This window comes from Lotus japonicus, chromosome 1 (genome assembly GCF_012489685.1).
Source record: "Lotus japonicus ecotype B-129 chromosome 1, LjGifu_v1.2".
NCBI classification, from domain to species: domain Eukaryota; kingdom Viridiplantae; phylum Streptophyta; class Magnoliopsida; order Fabales; family Fabaceae; genus Lotus; species Lotus japonicus.
The window spans coordinates 98,270,311-98,290,816 of record NC_080041.1 but is presented as its reverse complement, the minus strand read 5'-3'; the positions used below and the strand labels follow the sequence as shown (position 1 = coordinate 98,290,816).

At 33.6% G+C, this 20,506-nt stretch overlaps 2 protein-coding genes and 1 long non-coding RNA gene across 10 annotated transcripts; 2 read left to right on the top strand and 1 right to left on the bottom strand.

Annotated features, from left to right (window-relative positions):
* Positions 1–158: 158 nt before the first annotated feature.
* LOC130728229 (uncharacterized) lies at positions 159–5,345 on the top strand. Of its 8 annotated transcripts, none has more exons than XR_009015605.1 (12): positions 159–434; positions 556–582; positions 711–751; positions 1,293–1,373; positions 1,707–1,762; positions 1,923–2,004; positions 2,205–2,337; positions 3,041–3,124; positions 3,225–3,583; positions 3,818–3,885; positions 4,527–4,619; positions 4,703–5,345. It is a non-coding gene; the product is annotated as an uncharacterized LOC130728229 (long non-coding RNA). The 8 variants fall into 8 exon arrangements; XR_009015609.1 differs by having other exon boundaries at positions 3,041–3,583; positions 4,703–4,823; positions 4,917–5,345; XR_009015610.1 differs by having other exon boundaries at positions 160–434; positions 3,467–3,583.
* A 6,372-nt stretch (positions 5,346–11,717) lies between these two features.
* On the top strand, positions 11,718–14,459 carry LOC130728227 (bifunctional protein FolD 4, chloroplastic-like). The gene is made up of 5 exons (XM_057579615.1): positions 11,718–11,983; positions 12,871–13,196; positions 13,361–13,597; positions 13,716–13,883; positions 14,029–14,459. The coding sequence occupies exons 1-5, from the start codon at positions 11,824–11,826 to the stop codon at positions 14,197–14,199; spliced, it is 1,062 nt and encodes a 353-aa protein (XP_057435598.1). The 5' UTR covers positions 11,718–11,823; the 3' UTR covers positions 14,200–14,459.
* A 1,501-nt stretch (positions 14,460–15,960) lies between these two features.
* On the bottom strand, positions 15,961–20,098 carry LOC130728228 (phosphomannomutase). Its single transcript, XM_057579616.1, has 13 exons — positions 19,885–20,098; positions 19,616–19,708; positions 19,128–19,222; positions 18,822–18,866; positions 18,595–18,661; positions 18,264–18,340; positions 17,940–17,975; positions 17,589–17,644; positions 17,412–17,511; positions 17,210–17,305; positions 17,032–17,121; positions 16,423–16,474; positions 15,961–16,258 (listed from the first exon to the last, which is right to left on the bottom strand). The coding sequence occupies exons 3-13, from the start codon at positions 19,194–19,196 to the stop codon at positions 16,203–16,205; spliced, it is 744 nt and encodes a 247-aa protein (XP_057435599.1). The 5' UTR covers positions 19,197–19,222; positions 19,616–19,708; positions 19,885–20,098; the 3' UTR covers positions 15,961–16,202.
* Positions 20,099–20,506: the final 408 nt, after the last annotated feature.

Sequence of the window (20,506 nt, the reverse complement as noted above, 5' to 3'; positions counted from 1 at the left end):
AAATATCCATAGTATATACATTCAGGAAAAGATCTCAGTCCAGTCATCGCCTGCATGGCAGCTCCTGATTGGTTAATACATGAAAAAATCCTACATGACATGCATTCCTTCATTCCTATTATCCTACACCTTTCTTCTTAACCTACTCTGATATCTCTTTAATGGCAATTATTATCAAAATGCGTTTTCCCCTACTCTCACTTTTTCTCCGTCTTTGCGTTTCAGTTTTTCAAACCGCTTTCCCTTTCATTCCTATTATCAAAACGCGTTCTCCGTCCTTCTCTCAGGCCGCCGCCGCCCCTGTCTGCCATCTCTCATCGCCTCCCTTCCATGGAATTTATCATGTTTTGGTGTATGCGGTTTTTTTATTCTGATCGCTCTTCAATTTCTTAGGGTTCTAACCTCTAATCGCACTTCATCCGCTTCATTTCAAGGTTATTTGTCTTCAATTTTGTTTATGTGAAACGAAACTACTTTTTTTCCTGTTTGTTTTGATGGTTTTTTATCACGATTTTATATTCTTGCCCGAAATGACACCCATTTCGTCTTATCCAGGATGTGATTAGGAGCTCTAATTCTCAGGTACGAATAAAAGCAAGCCTTTTAATTTCTTCTCAGTCCAAAGTCCCGTACAAGGCATTTTCTCCTTTACTTCTCAGTTTGCAGCAATCACTAACAATTTTTTGTTTTGTTTGTGTTTTCGTATGCAGAACGTGAAAATGTTGGACCCAGCGAGGCTTTGGATTCTGAGGTTTTCAAATTCACACCCTTCCCTAATTTACCTAATTTCAATTCCAATTTTGTATCTCTTGGTTGAGGATGATTTTTTAGTGTTTGTTTCTTCACATTAGTTTCAATTTTTGAACTACCCTTCTGTTGAATTTTGGGGCTTTGGAACATTGGAACGGTTTTGCCTGCTTTTGATTTATTTCCATCAATTACATTATTGGTGACTGGTATTAGTATATAATTCAGTAGAATCAAAAATCACTTTCTTTTAAGTCAGAGCTGATTGTTGAGTATCGTAATTTAAAAAAGGTAAAGGGGAAAATGGATATCTTCTCATAAAACAGCACTGGACTTCAATTCTATACCACATTTCTGAAGTTTCTTAGTGTCTATTAAGAACTGATTAACTGTAATATAGTACCTGCAATATAATGTATTCCGCCACATGTCATTTTATGTTTGTTCGGTAAGGGTTAAGATCAGTGTCAAATAAATAGAAAGCTTATAAAATTTCCGAGTGATTTAGTCATGTTGGTATTTCTGAAAGACTCTGATATTTGCAGCAAAAAACTTTCATTAGAGCAGTCAGGAAATCTCGCGGCTGGACCAAACCGATTCAGAGGTGAAACTTCATTTTTATACAGGTAAATTCTGCACTTTTTTATGAAACTTCCCCTGTTAATTTACCCTTCTCAAGTCCCAAAACTGAAAGTCTAAAAGGTTTTGTGTAAAAACAATTAGGAGAAATTAAATAGTGGTTTGACTTTTATGTTTCTTTTACTTTTTTTCAAAAATTTATTTAAAAAACATTATGACTCCATAGATTAAGGAGTGAATCTTGCAGTTAAGTTAATGCATTTATGAAATACTATTTAATTGGTTATCATGTCCTATGTCCTTTATTTCCTTCTCTGATTTTCTTCTCTGATACCTGTTTGTTCATCCAATCTGTTTCTCCACCATGCATGAAAATGAAGATTACCCATGGTTGAATTACGAGTATTGGGTTCCAATACTCAGTTACGAATGGAAGGTAACTTTATAATACGTTTTAAAATTTATTTTCCATGCATAATCCTAAGTCAATATTTATCTAACCCTTTTATGATCTTCATGTAGCATGAAGGAGAAATTCTGAGATGTTTAGTCTTCTTCCTGACTGGATATTGATTTGTGATATCTGGGTTTTGCAGGCCGATACAGATTCCATGGTAGTTTTTCGTCTGCGACTGCAAGTTCGACTTTGTCCAACAAATTTGCGGGATGAGGCAGCAGGTGCTAGAAATTTGAATATTTTCTTTTGTGGAGAACTAACAATCAGTCTTCTGATAGCTTAATTCCTGTTTTTTTCTTCATGCTTGCCATTTTATCGGTTGAAATCTAGGATTTTCCCCTCTCAATTAGATAGTTGATCTTCTTTATTCCATTCACTTTAACAGCTATGCTTATATTTGTTTGTTTTTGGTACTTCATAGTATCACCACCCACACGGTTTCCAGCTGAGTATGTGCAAGAATTTCAGAATTGTTTTCACAGACCTCCTGCAGTTCCTGTGTCTGAATCCTCAAGTTCATCGTGGCTGCAAGTTTGACCTCATCGCCATCTCAGGTATGTTCAAAGCAGGATTTGTTTTTTATTCCTTTTTCAAAAAAAATTGGTGATTGTATATTTTCTTATTCGATGCTATCTGTTGATTAGTTGCCTAATGATTTTAGCTGCCTTATTTGCAATTCAAGAACAGATTTCAAATCAGGAAATTTATTTCCTTCAATCACGTTATGTAACGTTTTTTTATTTATTCCAAAACATTTGTTACTGTTTTTTTTTTTTTTTTGAAAGAGTAAGAATCTGCACTCATGAGCCTTTATATCAGAAGAGATAAACATGCAAATCTGCACTCTAGAGCCATTATATCCAGATTTATAATCGATCAATGCCACAATCTTCCAAATTTGAAAAAAAAAAGTTTCAAATTCGAATTTGAAATTTGACCCGCCAAGCCCATCTCTTTTTACCTATTTTTGGAACTTATTATCCCCTGAAATAGGGAATCCCGTAAATTTCTTATCAGGAGTAACATTCAATTTCTCTATTTGATAATTACTTTTTCTATTACACTTTCAAATTAGTGAGTTTAAACAAAGGTTCATCATTTCAACTCTTTCTTTGTTATTAGTTATTACTTTTCATATTCTATGCATTGGCTGAAAAGGTATTGTTATTTGGTTTTGTTGTTCATTTATTTGGGGAGGTATGTTTTTTCTATTTTATTTTAACAACTTATTTTTTAAATCATCTCTCATTTTGGCAGTCAAGCGATATTATTTATCATCTAGAGACTAAAGTACTGGGTATTTGCCATACCTTAGCATTCAACTCATCACAAGGAGGATTGGTGAGTTGTTTTCATAACACAACTTACTGATTTGCATTTTCTCTTTCACTTTTTATAAGTTTATTTGGTTGCTTGATCATTGCTTGACTCTTTTATTCAGTGTCAGAGATTACCTTTGTTGTCGCTGCTATTTTGATGGTCTAAAATTACACTTTTTGCCCCAAAGTGAGGGTGCCTTCTTTCTTTGCATATTGATATTAATCTGATTTAGTTTTGTGGTATGCCATTCGCAAGGTAATTCTTGAACTGAGTTCAAATCCAAAACATTACTCAATCATTCATTGGCTTCAGGTATTCCTTGGTTTTGTTAATCTGATGCTAACTTCCTTTTGTATTAATCAGGAGAAAATTGAAGAACTTTGTTTATGCGCAATAGCAGGGAGTAAAAGAGTTTTCATGTATGTTAAGTGCACTGTCATGTACTATACTTTCATGTAGAAGCTTCCATCCCACTTTCAGGTAACTCAGTTCATTCTCGTGTTTCTTTTGATCCTGTTAGATGTGTTATTGTAGATTCCTGCACTCGGGTCACGGTTTATGGGAGGGAGAGTATTAACCGAAAAGCACATGATCACTCTTTACAAATTGAAACATTTTTTTTGTTGCATCGTCAGTTGATGGTATTGGAGTTTTTTAATTTTTGATACTTTTTCCTTTCTCTAATCCTCATTACTTTACTACTTGACTCACCAGGAGAGCAACTAAAGAGTGAACAGGAAGTGAACTATCAGCAGGAGAAAATAAAGCAGAGAATGAAAAAGGTGAGCCAATGTATGAGCCTTATAGATTTGACCATGTAGTGAGATCTGAGAACTCTGGCTGTTTACATTTGAATTTTAACTCTGGATATGATATTGCATTTGCAAGTTTTGTGTTGGTTCCAAAGATATGACCATGTGAGATCTGAGAAGTTAACCTTATAGGTTGTAAATATACACTGCATTTCGTTCTTGCAATTTCACAGCTTTATTATTTGTGGTAGCATATGTAGCATAATAAGTGGGAGATCAAACTGATTCAAAGTGTTCTTCTAAATTGATTAAAGCTTTTTTGGCACCCTTTTGATTTCTGTTCTCCATCTTCCTTAAGATGCATCAGACTCTGTACTATAACCCTAACTAGAGATAGGGGATGACATTGAGCATAACTTACTGGTGTTATTAATTCTGCGGAATGGCATTGATTTTCTAGCATTTGGATTGTCTGGAGTAATTTTCTTTTTTTGTTTCTTTTTTCATATGGATCTGATTGGGATTCCTTTCTTCGAGTCTTGGGCTGCAAGTGCAAACTATCAAATAGAACATCTTTCCATTTATCTTATTAACAAGTACATTTATGCATATGTTTGATATGTCCTTGGATGGTGTTTCATAGTGCTTACCGCTTATGATCTAAATTACAGTGACGAAGCAATTGCTTCATTTTTGGAGATCATTGGAAGTTCTTTGGAAGAACTTTCATTCAAGGGAAAACCATAAAGTTGCAGGTTAACACGGTAACTTCATATACTACATGGTTTAATTTTCTTAATATTTTTGTTTCTGTAGAGTGTATGAGAGGGCTACGATTAAGTTTCAGGGGTTGATGCTGATATAAACTCCAGGTGGTTCAAGTGGTTGTCTTCCTCTTCAAGTTTTCTAACATTGATTGTCATTCTCAAATGCTCCATTAGAATCTCCAATTGACAATGTCTTCATGGGTATATCTTGATTCAATATTTATGAAGGCTTTATCTTCAAGTATGAGATATAAAAGATAAAAGTCTTTAGCCAATCAACATGCCTCTGTGTAGATTGTTCCTTTCCTCGCCAGCAATGACAGCTGATGTCATTCTCTTGAAGATTATTAGAACAAGAGACTTCAGGGTCAGTGAAGCTCTCAATATCCTTCTCAAGTGTTTAGTGCTGACAGCATGGCACCATCGTGGAAGAAGATTTTGGAGTTCAATGAGCTTCAAGGAAGGTTATGTAAAACTAATGTTAATTTAATAAAGTGTTAAGTTAGTATTTGCCAGTTTTCGTTTTTATTTAAAATAGGACCGGATGGAGAACATGTTCGACAGTTTTTTACTATTTATTTGTATATATTAGAATGTAGCCAAGTTTGATAGTAACATGTAGTTGTTTTATCTTTTCTCAAATTTGTAATGACAATTGTTTTGTTTTGTAAAATGTGATATCATGGAAGCATGACTGTGAAGCATGTTATCTTGGTTAAATAAGTTGCTATGTCATGGTGTTTAAGATCGTCATGATTAGAACCCAAACTGAAAAACAACCATATCTTGGTTATATATACATGGTTAAATAATAAGTTGCTATGTTATCTTGGTTATATATACAAGGTTAAATAAGTTGCTATGTCATGGTATTTAAGATCTGAAAGAAATTGAGAGAGACAAGGTCCTTGCATTTAGAAATACAATGAAGTCCTTGATCTGAAAGTTTCTGGGCACCACAAAGTCTGCAAGTAGATCTGTTAAAGTAACAGTTTTACGACTGAAGCAACCCATATCATGTCTAATTTCATAAACTCTGCAGAACTGTTACTAAAAATGATTCACTATTTTAGAAAATACACGCATACATATATTTAGTTACTATTATTGATGTTTTAATTATACAATAAGAAGCACTCATGAGGACGAATATTTTTCATAATTTTTTAAGGCTTAAATATGTTTTTGGTGCCTCTAAAATCAGGATTTTTTTGTTTAGGCCCCTCTAAAATATTTTTATTGCTAAACACCCTTAAATGAAAAATAACAGTTAGGTTTCTGCCCTTGCTGTCACCTTCCGTCATTTAGAGGGACCAAAACTAAAAAATCATGATTTTAGAGGGACCTAAGGCCATGATAAAATTTGGTTTAGGTCCGTCTAAAATCATCGTTCTTTAGTTTAGGTCCCTCTAAAATTATGGTTTTTTAGTTTAGGTCCCTCTTAAATCATGTCACGTCGGTGTCCATTACATGATTAAGTAGATAATGGATGGAAGGTGATTGAGGCAAAAACCTCAGTATTAGTTTCCATTTGGGGTGTTTTCGAAAAAAAATATTGGAGGACCTAAATCAAAGAACCCTAAATTTCGAGGGACCAAAAAAATATGTAAGCCTTTTTTAAATAGTTTCCCATCAGTAAATGCTTTGTAATGACTATAAATAAATGTCAAGCTCAGTCATTATCACACGTGGTGGTGGGGGGGGAGGGTAGCTCACTTGGTAAGTTAATGGAAATGAAGAGATTTGCAGAATGAAGGGTCAGGGTTCAAACCTAGGTGAATGAACTAATTTACTGACAATTAATAACTAACATTTGCATATAAAAAAAATTCATTGTCCCACGAAATTAAAGTTGAATATTACTAATAACGAAATTAAAGTGATTGCGTAGAAATGAACAAATTACTTATTATTTTTTAAATAAAGGAATAAATTTAGAATAATTTTCAAGATTTACAGCTCAAGTGGTAAGAGCTAGGCGATATAAGGGTTTGGAGGGGGGAATGGGTGAAGGGTCTAGGTTCGAACTTTGAGGATGACTAATTTATTAATATTTCTAACAACTAACAAAAAAATTGAGATTGAATTTGATGGGTATAATTTTTTTATCATTTTAAGCCTATTTTTTTTCGTATATTTCAATTTAAATAAAAAAATGAACGGATAAAATACTACAAATGTAGTACAATTATTTATTGTATGTGCAAAAAAAAATAAAAAAAGTGTTTCATTTGATGAATTCATTGACGAGTTGAACGCATTTCTAAGTGTTGGCGATATCAAACATGTTGTTGTCATACTCATGACAAAGATGACACTTAATCAAGGTACATTTACATTTTTGTTTCTACGTACTAAATCAACTTCTGTATATAATATATTGGCTTAATTGCACTTTTGGTCCCCTACTTTTATTCTTTCTACGAAAATCGTCCCCGAACTAAGAAATTAGCAAAAAACATCCCCGAACTTATCCTCCGTTAACAAATTTTGTCTCTTTAGTATTTTTCATCTAAAATCTAACGGTCTGAGGGATCAAAAGTGCAATTAAGTGGACCAAATTGAAAACAGGGCCCAAAAGTGGAGGTCACGGTGGTGAGGAAGTTGACTTAATTGCACTTTTAGCCCCTCAAACTGTTAGATTTTGGATGAAAAAACTAAAGAGACCAAATATGTTAACGAAGGGTAACTTTTGGAATGCTTTTTACCCTACCCATTGTGGGTATTTTTTGCGGGTGCCCAATGGGTATTGGACCCATTGCCATCCCTAGATGTGAAAGACATTGCTGCTTCTCTTACATACGCCATAGTTGTAAAAAAAAAGTTATTGGGTTGAGTATTTGCTCTACTTTACACTCCAAGAGTGTAATCTGCCCACCCTCACATAGAATCTCCACTTTAACTGCCGTGAGAATTGGTTAAGGGATTGGAGAATTGATACCCTTTTAATATGATTTAATTTTTAATGACAGACATGTTCATGATGATCCATTGGTTTTTCCTTTACTTTTCTTGACAATTTGGCCTTCCAAATATACAATCATGAAGTGATAGAAAGAGAAAGAAAATAGTTATTTGTTCTTTTCCCCCCAGTTTGGGGTTGTATAACATATTTACTAATTGAGAGTGTTTGATGTTATAATGAGTTTGTTATATTTATTTTATTGTTTTTACTTGCCATATATATAATAATCCTTTTTTCTACATATAATATATACATATATATATATAGGGGAATGCTAACTTATACTCCCACTTAATTTTATGAAGGAGTAAGTTAGCAAACAACACTTTTTTATTTGGACAAAAACTCCAACACCACTTCTTTAAACCAAATTCAAATGAAGGTTAAATTTGTAATTTAATATTAATATTTTAAATTAAAATCTTATTTTCTCTCTCATCATTTAATTTCGTCAATCTCTCTTCTTCTCCACCTAATTTTTCTCTGATTCCCAATTCATAATTTCTCCATGCTCTCCCTTACGCATCTGAAGAAACAAAAATGGTGCATCAAATTAACCCCATCAAATCCCATGGTAACTCTGATGTATACTTTTCCATGTTATATATTTGAACACAGCTTCTGTATGTAAAGTTGAAAATCGCATCTTTAACCCAACATATTGATGGTTGGGGCGCTTTTTGTTTAAAATTGAGTGATACAAGAAACACGAATTCTGGTGAACGTCCTCTTCAATTCGAACAAACAAGATGCTTGAGGTGATTTCAATCCAACGAGAGGATTACCGGAGAAGCTTTGAGAGGTAGAGGAGAAGATATTACGAGGAAGATGAAGAAGAAAGAGAAACAGAAAGAAGTGGTAAATGACGAGAGAGAAAAATAGAATTTTTGAATTGAATAAAAAAAACTACATAAATACCCTTGATTTAAACTACTTTTAAGAGGAGAATGTTGGGGTTTTTTGTCCAAAAGAAAAGGTGTTGGTTGCTAACTTACTCCTTCTAAAAAAACAAGTGGGAGTAAGTTAGCATTCCCCATATATATATATATATATATATATATATATATATATATATATAAACATGGAAGGGCTATGCCTCGAAAGCGAAAAGAACGCTAGCCTACAGGAGTGCCAATTATAATGGAATAAGAAAGAAATAAATTTAGTATAATTTGTAAGATTAGCATAAATTGAAATCGTATTAAAAAATAAATGGTCTTATTAAAAAATAAATGAAATATTATCAATAAAAGTCGAAACCTTTTGAATGTTGGGATTTGGTTTGAATTTACATAATTTATAAATAATTTATGATTATCCCAACAACTTATTCAAAATATGATGTTAAGTCAAATGTGTAAATATTATTATCATGTTGATGATTATTTATTTAAACCGTTAATTTAAATTTTGAATGTTGGGGTTTTGTCAACCTTTTGGTTGACTAGGTTACTACACTCATGTGGTTGAGAAGGGTTGTTTCTCAACATTTAAATTTATTATATATATATATATTATATATATTTCTCCTTTTAAAAAAATAACGTGTGTATAAAATTTGAAATATATATCGCTTATAATTTATTAAAATATCTGAGATTATCTACATTAAACACATATGGTTCAAATTGTTTTTAATTGATAGGATTCTTCTTCTTTTTTCACAATTAATTGATAGGATTCTATTCTATACAAAACGGTAAATAGTTGACAGTTTTTAGAAAATATGGTGAGGTTAATATTTTTAATTTATTGAAGAAAAATGATTTTATCTGAAAATATGGTGTGGTTAATGTGTATTTACGAAGTATATATTATAAGTACGATTAATTTTTTTCATTTCAGATTCATACAAAAAGAGTTTTAATGAACAGGTTTATCAAGTTGTTTAAACACATTGAAACTTTATTGGAGTGCAAATCAGTATGTTACTCTCACTTTAAATTATTATATTATTTTTTACTTAAAAGTGTTTTAATCAACATGTTTATCAAGTTAAGAGATGAAAGTCACAAAAAATTTAGTATAGGGATGGAAACCAAATTCTCGCTATAGTTCAGGGACGAAAATGGCCAAAGGACGAAAACCAACAGGTTTATCAAGTTAAGAAAAGAAAATCACCAAAGTTTTAGGATAGGGATGGAAACCAATTCTCGCTTTAGTTCAGGGACGAAGAAATTATTTAACCCTTTAATCAATGCATCCTAAAAATATCTCCATTATATTAAAAACGCAATAAACAGACATAATTATGCTTAAAATATTGTCTTAATTGTATTTTTCGAAATACAAGTTTAAATATAAAAAATATCAAACTTGCTTGAAATTCGAAATTAAGCCAGCAAATAAACAAGCAATCATAAATTGAGATAAATAGTATATGTATATATATACATATATATATACATATATATATATATATCGATACTCTTTTGCTTTGCATTACACGTTCTTCTCATTAGCATCACACGTGATTTTTCATCTCATTTTAATATTTGCATCATGGATCCTCTCTTCAGTCATCTTGACCAAATCAACCCTTTAACTCATGACTGGTCTATAATTGTGAGAGTCATCAGGGTGTGGTATTTTGAAGATGACGAGGAAGGGCATCATTCGTCGTCTTATAATCTATTGCTTGTGGATCCAAAAGTTAGTATCAAAAACCGTTGATGTTATTATTAATATCCTAATATAGTTTAGTTACTTCAGTGGCATATATTGATATGAACCTTCTTCATTTATAGGGTCAAACACTTCATACAAAGTGTAGACTTAACATTTGAAATCGTTTTTCCGAATTAATCATTGAAGGTTTAGTGTACTGCTTTCAACATTTCTTTGTATGACGTAATTTTCGGGGTTTGAGTGCATTTAGGCACTGATACAAGATACACTTGCAGAGTAGAACAAGGGTATTTCAGTATAATGAATATATGGTTCCTATGCGTGATATGAAGTTTGACAACGTGCTTGATGTTCTTAACCCTGAATTCGATGAATGATTTTTGGTTGGTAAAAAAATTCCTTAATTCAATTGTTTCACATACATTATCACTTACAAGCATTGATATTAACATAAAAACAAATGTCTTGGGGAAACTTACGCACGTCGGAAACTATCACGGATATCAGCTAAGTTTGTTTTTATCATAATAAGCCGAAAAAAATAGATTGTTTAAATATCGAGAAAAAATTAAAGGAAAGTTATTGATTTTTTTTTCGCAGGAAAAATTTTAAATGTGTTTTATTAAATGAAATCGTCGACAAATTGAACACACTTCTAAGTACAAGTGATAACAAACATGTTGTGTTATCATATTATTAGGAACAGTTACAGTACATCAAGGTACATTTCATTTTTTTGGCATACATACTAAATAAACACTTCTATATAAAACACCAACAATTTAATCTATAAATAACATTCAACCACTAAATTATGCCTATTATAAATTATCTTTCTTTATTTATTCAACCACATAAATGTGTTTTATTGAAGGATACATTAATTCAAATGAATGCCTATTATAAATTATCTTTATTTATTCAATCTATAAAACACATATTCTACCATTTACACAACAACTTACATAAACAACGCGTTTTTTGACCCTAAAACACCTTGCTTTGCAGCAACAATTACGCCAACAATGATCTATTTGTTTTCTCAAAAAACTTTATGCTTCAATAAAAAATAAACAAAAATAAATGTGCAGAAATACAACAAAATCAAACCACGTCACTATGATTACTCAATAAAATTAATCAATATTTGTTCAACAAATTTTAAACTTACATTCAAAATTAAATTCCCCCGTGCAAGGCACGGGTCATAAACTAGTATAATACAATCATTTTAACGAATAAGTATAACACCAATTTTTCCTAGGAGATATTAAGCTTGTAAAATCAGGGAGATATTGAGAAGTTTTTCCCGAGATGGGACTAAAATTAAAAGCCACTAAAAAACAGAGACTAATTTAACAATTAAGCCTTATAAAAATAAACCATACTAAACATCATTTTTCTATCAATAAACTAAAATCAAATTCACTTATAAAATCAATAACTAATTTTACCATTAAACCCAAGAATATGTTCTCTGAGAATAAAAGAAAAGAGCCACACTAGTTCCTTCCAGTAACATAACACCATTATTTTCTTCTTGTTCTTGTTCTTGTGCAAAGCAGGGAGAAGAGTACATTGATTGAACCAACAAACCACAACGTTCCAATGGCTTCTACTCTCTTCTTCACCAATTGCCACCTTTCTCCTTTTTCTTCCACCGCCGCCGCCGCCCTCCGCCGCCACCCCATCAGAGTGGCTCCCACCTCCCTCCGCTTCTTGGCCCTTCACTCTGCTCCTTCTCAGTCATCCCGTGTTGCCGCCGTTGGTATAAAGTTCTCAACTTTCTTCTGCTTTTACTCTGTTAATGCAGTTTTTAGCTTCTGGGGTTTTATGGGTTTTGTTCTTTTTGAACTAGAACTGTTGGGCATGAAAAAAAAAAGGATCTTTTTGTTGTGGGTCTTGTGAAAAGTGGCTCTTTTGTTATTTGGGGTGTTACAATTTTACCATTAACTGCAAAACCCACTGCTGAGTCATTTTTTCTGCCCATCTTTAATACTCTAGGATTGATCAACTAGTGCATACATTCTGCTGGATTTACTCTCATGTTGATAATTTTTAGTTTGTGCATTTGGGTGTTGTTATATGGCTTTTTAGATGCATATGAACTATGTGGTTCCGGGGTGTGTTTTGTGACACTGCACCTATCAGGGTTTTAAACTGCAAATGCGGCCGCGAAGTTAAAGTGTTTTTGAGTCCCACAATGTCATCACGACCAAAATTGTGGCCGCACCACCCATGTTAGTCTGCAAATCCGCGACAAAACTGCAACCACAGTTTAAAACCCTGACACACCTGTGTCTTTGTAAGATGTCTTTTGTCTAAATTTTCTGCATATTAAATTTAAGGTGATGGTTTGTTTATTGAAGAATTTGAGGCTTTATTAGTTGTTACTAGGTTGGATTACGATATTAGATTGTAGAAGGTATTTGATTCTTGAGAGGTTCATTTCTTCTTTTAATCAATAGTGAATTATTGTCATTACTTCATTTACTTGTAACTTTATATCGTAGGTTCTTGAGTTAACTATGCCCATTTTTTCAGTGCCCACATATGTAATTCATATTCATGCACATGCCAATGTTTCTTTGCTCTGCGTTCTGTTGACTGAACATGGATTTGCTAAACTATGTTATCTTATGACTTTATGTACAGCTGCTATGGGTACCGAGGCTTCTGCAAAGGTGATTGATGGAAAATTAGTGGCAAAGCAAATCAGAGATGAGATAACAGCTGAAGTCTCTAGGATGAAAGAAGCCATTGGTGTGGTTCCAGGGTTAGCTGTAATCCTCGTTGGAGATAGGAAGGACTCTGCAACTTATGTGCGTAACAAGCAGAAGGCTTGTGAAGCTGCTGGAATAAATTCTTTGGAAGCATTTTTGCCAGAAGATTCCACTGAAGAAGAAGTTTTGAATTATATTTCAGGCTACAATGAAGATCCTTCAGTTCATGGCATTCTTGTTCAATTACCTTTACCTTCTGTATGCTTCTAGATCTCTAACTTTATTTTCTTTTCAGGGTAAAGTATTATACATTAATAACTTGTTCTCATAGCTAAGTTTACTGTTACGTTGACTATAACTATATAAGTAACTTAATTTTTTTCATATGGAAGTTTAGTTAATTTTCCTTGCCATTGTGACAGCATATGAATGAGCAGAACATCTTGAATGCTATTACAATTGAGAAGGATGTAGATGGTTTTCATCCATTGAATATCGGTCGTCTTGCAATGCGTGATAGAGAACCCCTGTTCGTTCCCTGTACACCAAAGGGATGCATAGAGTTACTCCGCAGATATGGTGTTTCTATCAAGGGAACGAGGGCTGTCGTGATTGGTCGGAGCAATATTGTAGGAATGCCAGCCGCTCTCTTGCTGCAAGTAATATCTCAATGGCTTTAGTTAACAGTGAAATTTGGTTTTACTTCAAAGTGATTGTTTGCTCCTTTCTTTTTTGCATCTATGTTTCTACTTCTTTATATATCTCTTATGTGACTAGAGGGAAGATGCTACTGTCAGTGTCGTCCATTCAAAAACCCTAAACCCTGAAGAGATCATAAGACAAGCAGATATTGTCATCTCGGCTGCTGGGCAACCACACATGGTTAGGGGAAGCTGGATAAAACCTGGTGCTGTCATTATCGACGTTGGAATCAACCCTGTAGAGGTGAATTACTTTTTTCGAGATCTCGTTGATAGTATGCTAGGGGTTTCTCTTGGTTATGTTTAGAGGAATAAATTCATAGTTAATACTTAAATTTCAATGTGAATGGTGTTTACTTAACCAATGCATATTTGAGTGTTTGTAACAGGATCCAAATAGCACTCGAGGTTATAGATTGATCGGAGATGTTTGCTATGAAGAAGCCATAAAAGTTGCCTCGGCTGTGACACCAGTGCCTGGAGGAGTAGGTCCAATGACCATAGCAATGCTTCTCCAAAATACTCTTAACTCTGCAAAGAGGATCCACAAGTTTGAATAACCTGGTGCAAGAATCTACATCATTATGAGCCATCAAGATGATATAAAACATCCTCTTCCATATACTTGTGTCTCGTGACGCAGAAATTTTTCTTAACTCATCAATATTTAGGCGTACTTAGAGAGTACTAAACTTGAAATGTTAGGCTGTTAGCGTAGACTCTAGTCAGATGCAAATAAAGCTCACGGTATTTTATTATAAGGTTTGGTTTGATGAAAAATTTATAAAAATAAATGACTATAACTGGTCTAGTTTCTTTCTTTGGCTTGTAGTATGTTTTTGAGTGCGAGTATTTTGAAGTATAGAACTTGTGTTTTTCTCCCATGCTTTGGTTATAAGAAAAACCATTAGTATGCTTAACTGTTTGAGGTATTTGCATTGGCGTGAAGGGAAGTATATCAAGTGAGAGCAGGAGGTAAAAACATGATTTTGGTTAGGTTTGCTAAAATTTAATCTTGTCCATTCATAGATAATGTTCTTAAGGTTAACTCCTCATATTCATTTGATACGCTTTGCTGCAAATCCTATATAACATTGAGTCTTATTACATAAACATTACTTTCAAATGCATGAAATTTAGAACTATATTTTCCTATGTAACAATAAAAGATACAAATATGTTCAGCCTGAATTAGAGGTTTTGGAAACAAGTGAATGATCAACTTGGTCTCTAAAAGAGTTTTCCACCGGCAAGTTAGTGACTGGAAGTAAGGAAGACATTTGAAAGTCTCTAAATGTGTAAACATTTGTCAAGTCCGTTCCTACTTAGACTAATTTGACCAATGTTTTAGTTGTTACTAAATCTTAATTTGATCAATGTTTTAGTTGTGACTAAATCTTACTGTAGGGACTTACTTGACATACATTTTACATATTCAAAGACTTTCAAACATAGTTTCTATCGACTAACTTAGCAGCTGCAAAATCTTGTTAGCCATTCACGCTTTTGGACACACACAAGTTGGTATGGAAACAAAAGGTTCTTGCACCTGAGGCTGAGCAGTACTGGATGGACATAAACATATTAGGCTAAAAAGCATTTTTGGCCCTTGATGTTTTAAGTTTGTGCAAATTTTGCCCCTACTTTATTTTTGTCGACGTTTCTACCCCTCATGTTTTCAAACAGTGCACCGTCTACCCCTCCGTCAGTCATGCTTCCTCAGGAGAGGTTCCTGAATGGATTGGAGAGATGAAAATGAGTATATGAAGTTGATGATGATTAAGGAAATGATATAAATTAAATTTGCTTGATGTATATATCAATTATGTATGTAACTGAAATGGTTAAATGCATATTTTGTTACTTACAGGTCTTGAGTTTGAATCTCCCATGCCCTCTTTTTTCAATTTCACTTGTAATTTCCACGTGGCAGGTCAGAAAAATATTTAAAAAAAAACCAAATCAGCTCATACCGTTAGTTTTTTAATGTTTGACTGACGGAGGGTAGACGGTGCACTGTTTGAAAACATGAGGGGTAGAAACATCGACAAAAATAGAGTAGGGGTAGAATTTGCACAAACTTGAAACATCAGAGGCCAAAAGTGCTTTTTAGCCAACATATTAATTTCATTGCCCTTTTATCATACATTTGTATCTAATTTTGCTTTGCTTTTACCTTCTATAGTTTTATTTTTATTGTTTTTAATCAACTTCTGAAAAATAATGATTTTTCATTACGATACCTACTTCCGACTTATAGCATCCTCGAATTGATTTTGAAACTCAAAAGCTACTCACAGTTTTTAAACATACACTTATACTTGTTGGCGCATTGGTGGCTTGATCATTAAGTAAACCATGATTTTGAGTAGTTTCAAATTTTTAACCGAGATCCATTTAACTGAATGATAAACTTAATATTAAATCCAAAATATGAAGTGCTATAATAAAAATACAAACAAGAATTATATTTGCAGCCTGTGGTCTTCTGTAAACCATGTATTTGAGTACACTAGCTCCGTTCTGTTCCCACTTCTCAGTAACATGTTGCTGTGAAAAATTCTTAACTTTCTAGGAACAAAGATTTACACTGCTTGATAGTGTCTTCAGGACTGGTAACTGAAAAAGATCAACAGTATAAATCATAAGGATTACAAGAATAATAGCTTTTCACTTACATTGACTTGGAAAATTTACAAACTCAAATTGTTTCCAAGTGCCACTTAAACCAAAATCCAGTTATCTACATATACTATTACTCAAGTTAAAGCAAATCAACTAACCTGTGTGGCCAATAGTCCGTTCAGATTCATAGATTTCATGGTCGTTCCCACCCTGCTCCATGAAAATAAAAATAAAAATAAATCGCGAAATTGATCAATCTTTAGGCCTACAGCCCTATACAATGCTTATGGAAACTAGAAATCATGCAGTGAAAGCACACAAACATTAAAGAAGTTTTGCAAAGTGATGGACCAATAGGTTATTACAATTAAAAATGTTTCTGCAGGTAATATTGCCCCAGCAGGTTAGTAAAATTACAAATGTTTTCAATAAACAGAAAAAGTCCAAGAGGTTTTTTTTTTGCTGAATAATTTCAAAGATCCGAAATAAAAAGGATTCATGTCATTTGTCAGTGTCCAGAAAACTGAGTCAATATGACAATTACTTGCTACCTATAGTTTTTGCCACCCCTCATTTGAATGATTTTCATAAAATTTATAATATATATCACATAGCTGAAACAAAGAAAAAAGGGGATCAAGCAAATGAAGACTCCATAGAACACAAAATGATCTACCAAACCTATGCAGGGAGGTTGAAAAATATAAGATGTTGATTTGATGCTCCAAAGTCCAAACATATACTGCATAATATATTTATGGACTAACCTTGTAAGTTTTGTCACCAAAGAAGTGGATTTCATTGAAAGCATCAAGGTATCTCAGGCAGTATGTTTTGTCCCAACCTTGAGGAAAAACCTTTGGAGAATATATAAAAAGTAAGACCTGTTGGCCTATAACTTGAACAACAATAAAGTCACATATCATAATGAAGATCATTACTTACGTCAAAGCTTATCTGTCCTCCAATAGAAAATGTCAGGTTAAGATGAGCAAACTTCTCACGAAGTACAGAAACCATTTTCGGGCGAATGTTTTGAACCTGAGAACTTAAATTGCAAACTTTTAGGATAAAATTATACTCTCAGCATTTCAAATTAAAGGAAGTGAAAGCTCTTGGAAATATGATAAAACTAAAAAAACATCACCTTGTCATACTTCTCAAATTCATCTCTTTCTTCTTGGCTACAGTTTCTCCCAATTGGTGACACATTCAGCATCCCACTACGGAACTCTATAAATGTTCCCCTAAAAATGTTCTTATATTGATTAGGACTAAAAGTTTCCAATAACAAATGTGAGATTAACTTCTGAATCTCACTAACCTCTTAATAGGGATATCCAAGTCAGCAATGTAATGCAGAGTAAAGTTAATAAATTCCTGCAAAAAAATACCCCATTCTGTTGTTATTAACAGAATTGATTAAAATAAAATTTATTCTTTATATGTTCACAACTTCATTGAATTTTAATACCAGAACAAAAAAGTATAATCTCCTTTATTCACATATCTTCTACACTTACCCTTCATGAAATCACAGATCAACTTAATTTTTCTAGCCATTGTTTAGGTTATGTTATGTCAAGCATATCTGAGCAGGTAACAACCTAGTCATAGTAGCTTCAGTTACAAATATGTAAGATGGATTGAATAGGAATGGAAATTTAAGTCTTACCTTGAGCTTTTCGTCCCCTAGAAATGTCTTCAAACTCTGAAAAGAGGGCAACTCACAACTTGTCAGTGTATAAGAGAAAAAAAGTTTTGCTTAACAACAGGGAGTATGTATGTGGACTGGGAGAAGTGATTTTGCTAATGGCTATAATTTCAGTTATAAACTTTATAAAAAGCATTCAGCTTTGTGAATTTTTAATAATTCCGGCTTCAGCTACAAGTCACAACATAGTGCCACTTGTGTTCTTTTAAATAACTCAAAAGGATCAGCACATAAACCCTGGATCATGGCAATTTGCTTCTATTATGGATTGAGTTTGAGGTGTACCTCAGTTCCAATGAGCTTTCCTTGCTTATGAGCCACAAGACCATTCTCAGAAAATACATAATCATAGTCATGGGTAACTGCAACAGACAAATTGGGTTATAATTCCTTCTATTTCTTTGTTTCTTTCTTTTGTAATTCACATGAATAGCTTATCTAATATGAGAAGGAAGAAGAAAGAAAGGAATGTAAAGGAAAACTGTAAAACAATGATTATCAGCTTCTACTTCAGCCAATTTTGGACAACAAACAAGAATAAGAAAGGTGAACATGTGGCTTCCTAATTGTTTTAAACATTGCAGCATCAGAAACCAAGGAGCTACTTATAGCTAACCTGTGCTGCCAAGTTGCTCAGATATCTTTATGAGATCAGACCCCCCAACAACTCCAACTGTTACAACCTGTAGCCAGACAACGCGAAAAATCAAGCAAAATAAAAAGAACAAAGAACTCCAAGAACAGGTTTAGCACAGTAGGGGAGATGAAGATAAAGGACATCAGGATTCGAAAAATAAAATGCATGTAATGTTAAAAAAACAAAAATACATCCAGATCACGCACCTTCCGCAGTTCTTGCATGAACCCCAGCATCTCTGAATTAGCCACCTAGCATTTGAGTGAAAAAACAGTTAATAGAGGTGATCCAAAGACTACACAATCAAAAGGAAAAAAATACAGATATTCAAGTTTTATTCAGCAAAGGGATCACCGCAATTTATTATGCGTGATCTGGTGAGTAAACATCAAGTAACATACAGAAAATAGATCTGATTTAGAATTCAGAACCATATCACTGCATTGATATATGGATTGCAATAAAAATACAAAATAACTTCACACGTCATTTGCTCCAGAAGAAACAAATACCTTTCTGGGAGCTGTAAGAGTCCCATCAACATCAAACAAAGCAATCACACCAGGTTTCGCGACAGCCATTATAGCTTATTGCTAAGGGCCCAAACCTGCAAAAATTTGAACCTTTTCATCAAGCTTCAAGCAAAACACACACATGATCATACTTGCAAATGAAATGACAACAATTCTCAAAAGAACTTTTGCTTCATCAAATAATCAAGGAAATAAAAAATCAACAAGCCCACAAATTACACAAGAGATAAAACATTTAAACATAAGAATTCAACTTTGTGAGCACAATGTTGGAACTTGTGTAACAAACAGCAATGCAAATTTCAAATTTTGATGATACCCTTTAGCAAATACATACCACCTGAGTAATTTTGCAATGCTTCTAAGTTCTTAATCAAAACCCAGAAGAAAAAAAGAGATAGATAATGAGAACAGGTGATTGAACACCTTATAGAGATGCAGAATGGGAATTGAAAAGTGAAACTTGCCTGGGAGAAAGAGAGTGTGGTTGTGGAAGAATGAAAGAGACAGAGGTTGAAGCAGATCGTGAATGGGGTTTGGTGTTATATATTGGCTGAGATCTGCGAGCGAGGCAGAGGAAGCTTCAGAGTGAGTGGGACCCAACAAGAGGAAGAAACATGTGCCTCGTACAAAGACAACAACGTAGACAAACGTGAACAAGAAAATCTTTCACTTTCACCCTAGATGTTGCAGCATGCAAAAGTAAAATTGACCGGTTATAACCGGTAATGGTTACCTCTTGAAAAAAATTAAAAAGGAAATTTACGAAAGTAACCCTGCTACCCAACACGGAGCAGCACGCCACCGGAGCTTTGCCGCCTCCGTGCCGGAACTCTTCCTCCGCCGTCACCGACCACCAATTTAGAGAGAATGAGATGAGGGGCGCTGAAGATCTGGGTGAGAACCACCTCCAATTTCTTACCTCCGGAATCACAATCAGAACCAGAAATAAGGAAAAGCCAAGATCTTCATCAATTTCAATCCTAGAATCTTTCGTGGGCATAATTGGGATTCGACAGGTGAGAAGGGAAGAGGGAAGGAAAGGGCATTACGGTAAAACTGAAAATAAATTATAAATACAATATATTTATTCCACCAGGTTACAAATATGCTATCTTTTTAGAATATTCCATTTTTTATGCACCTTAGGCAACGCCTGGATTAGGATATTAGGCATTAGGGTAAATTTCCAATTTTGAGAGAAAAAAAAAGGATTTTGTGCAGTTTATTTATTTTTTTATAGTGCAAATTGAGAAGTTTTTGAAGTTTATTTTTTATTTTTGATGGATTATTTATTTTGTTTGATAAATGATTTTCGTGTGTATTTACTATTTAGATTTACGTTGAACTCAACTATC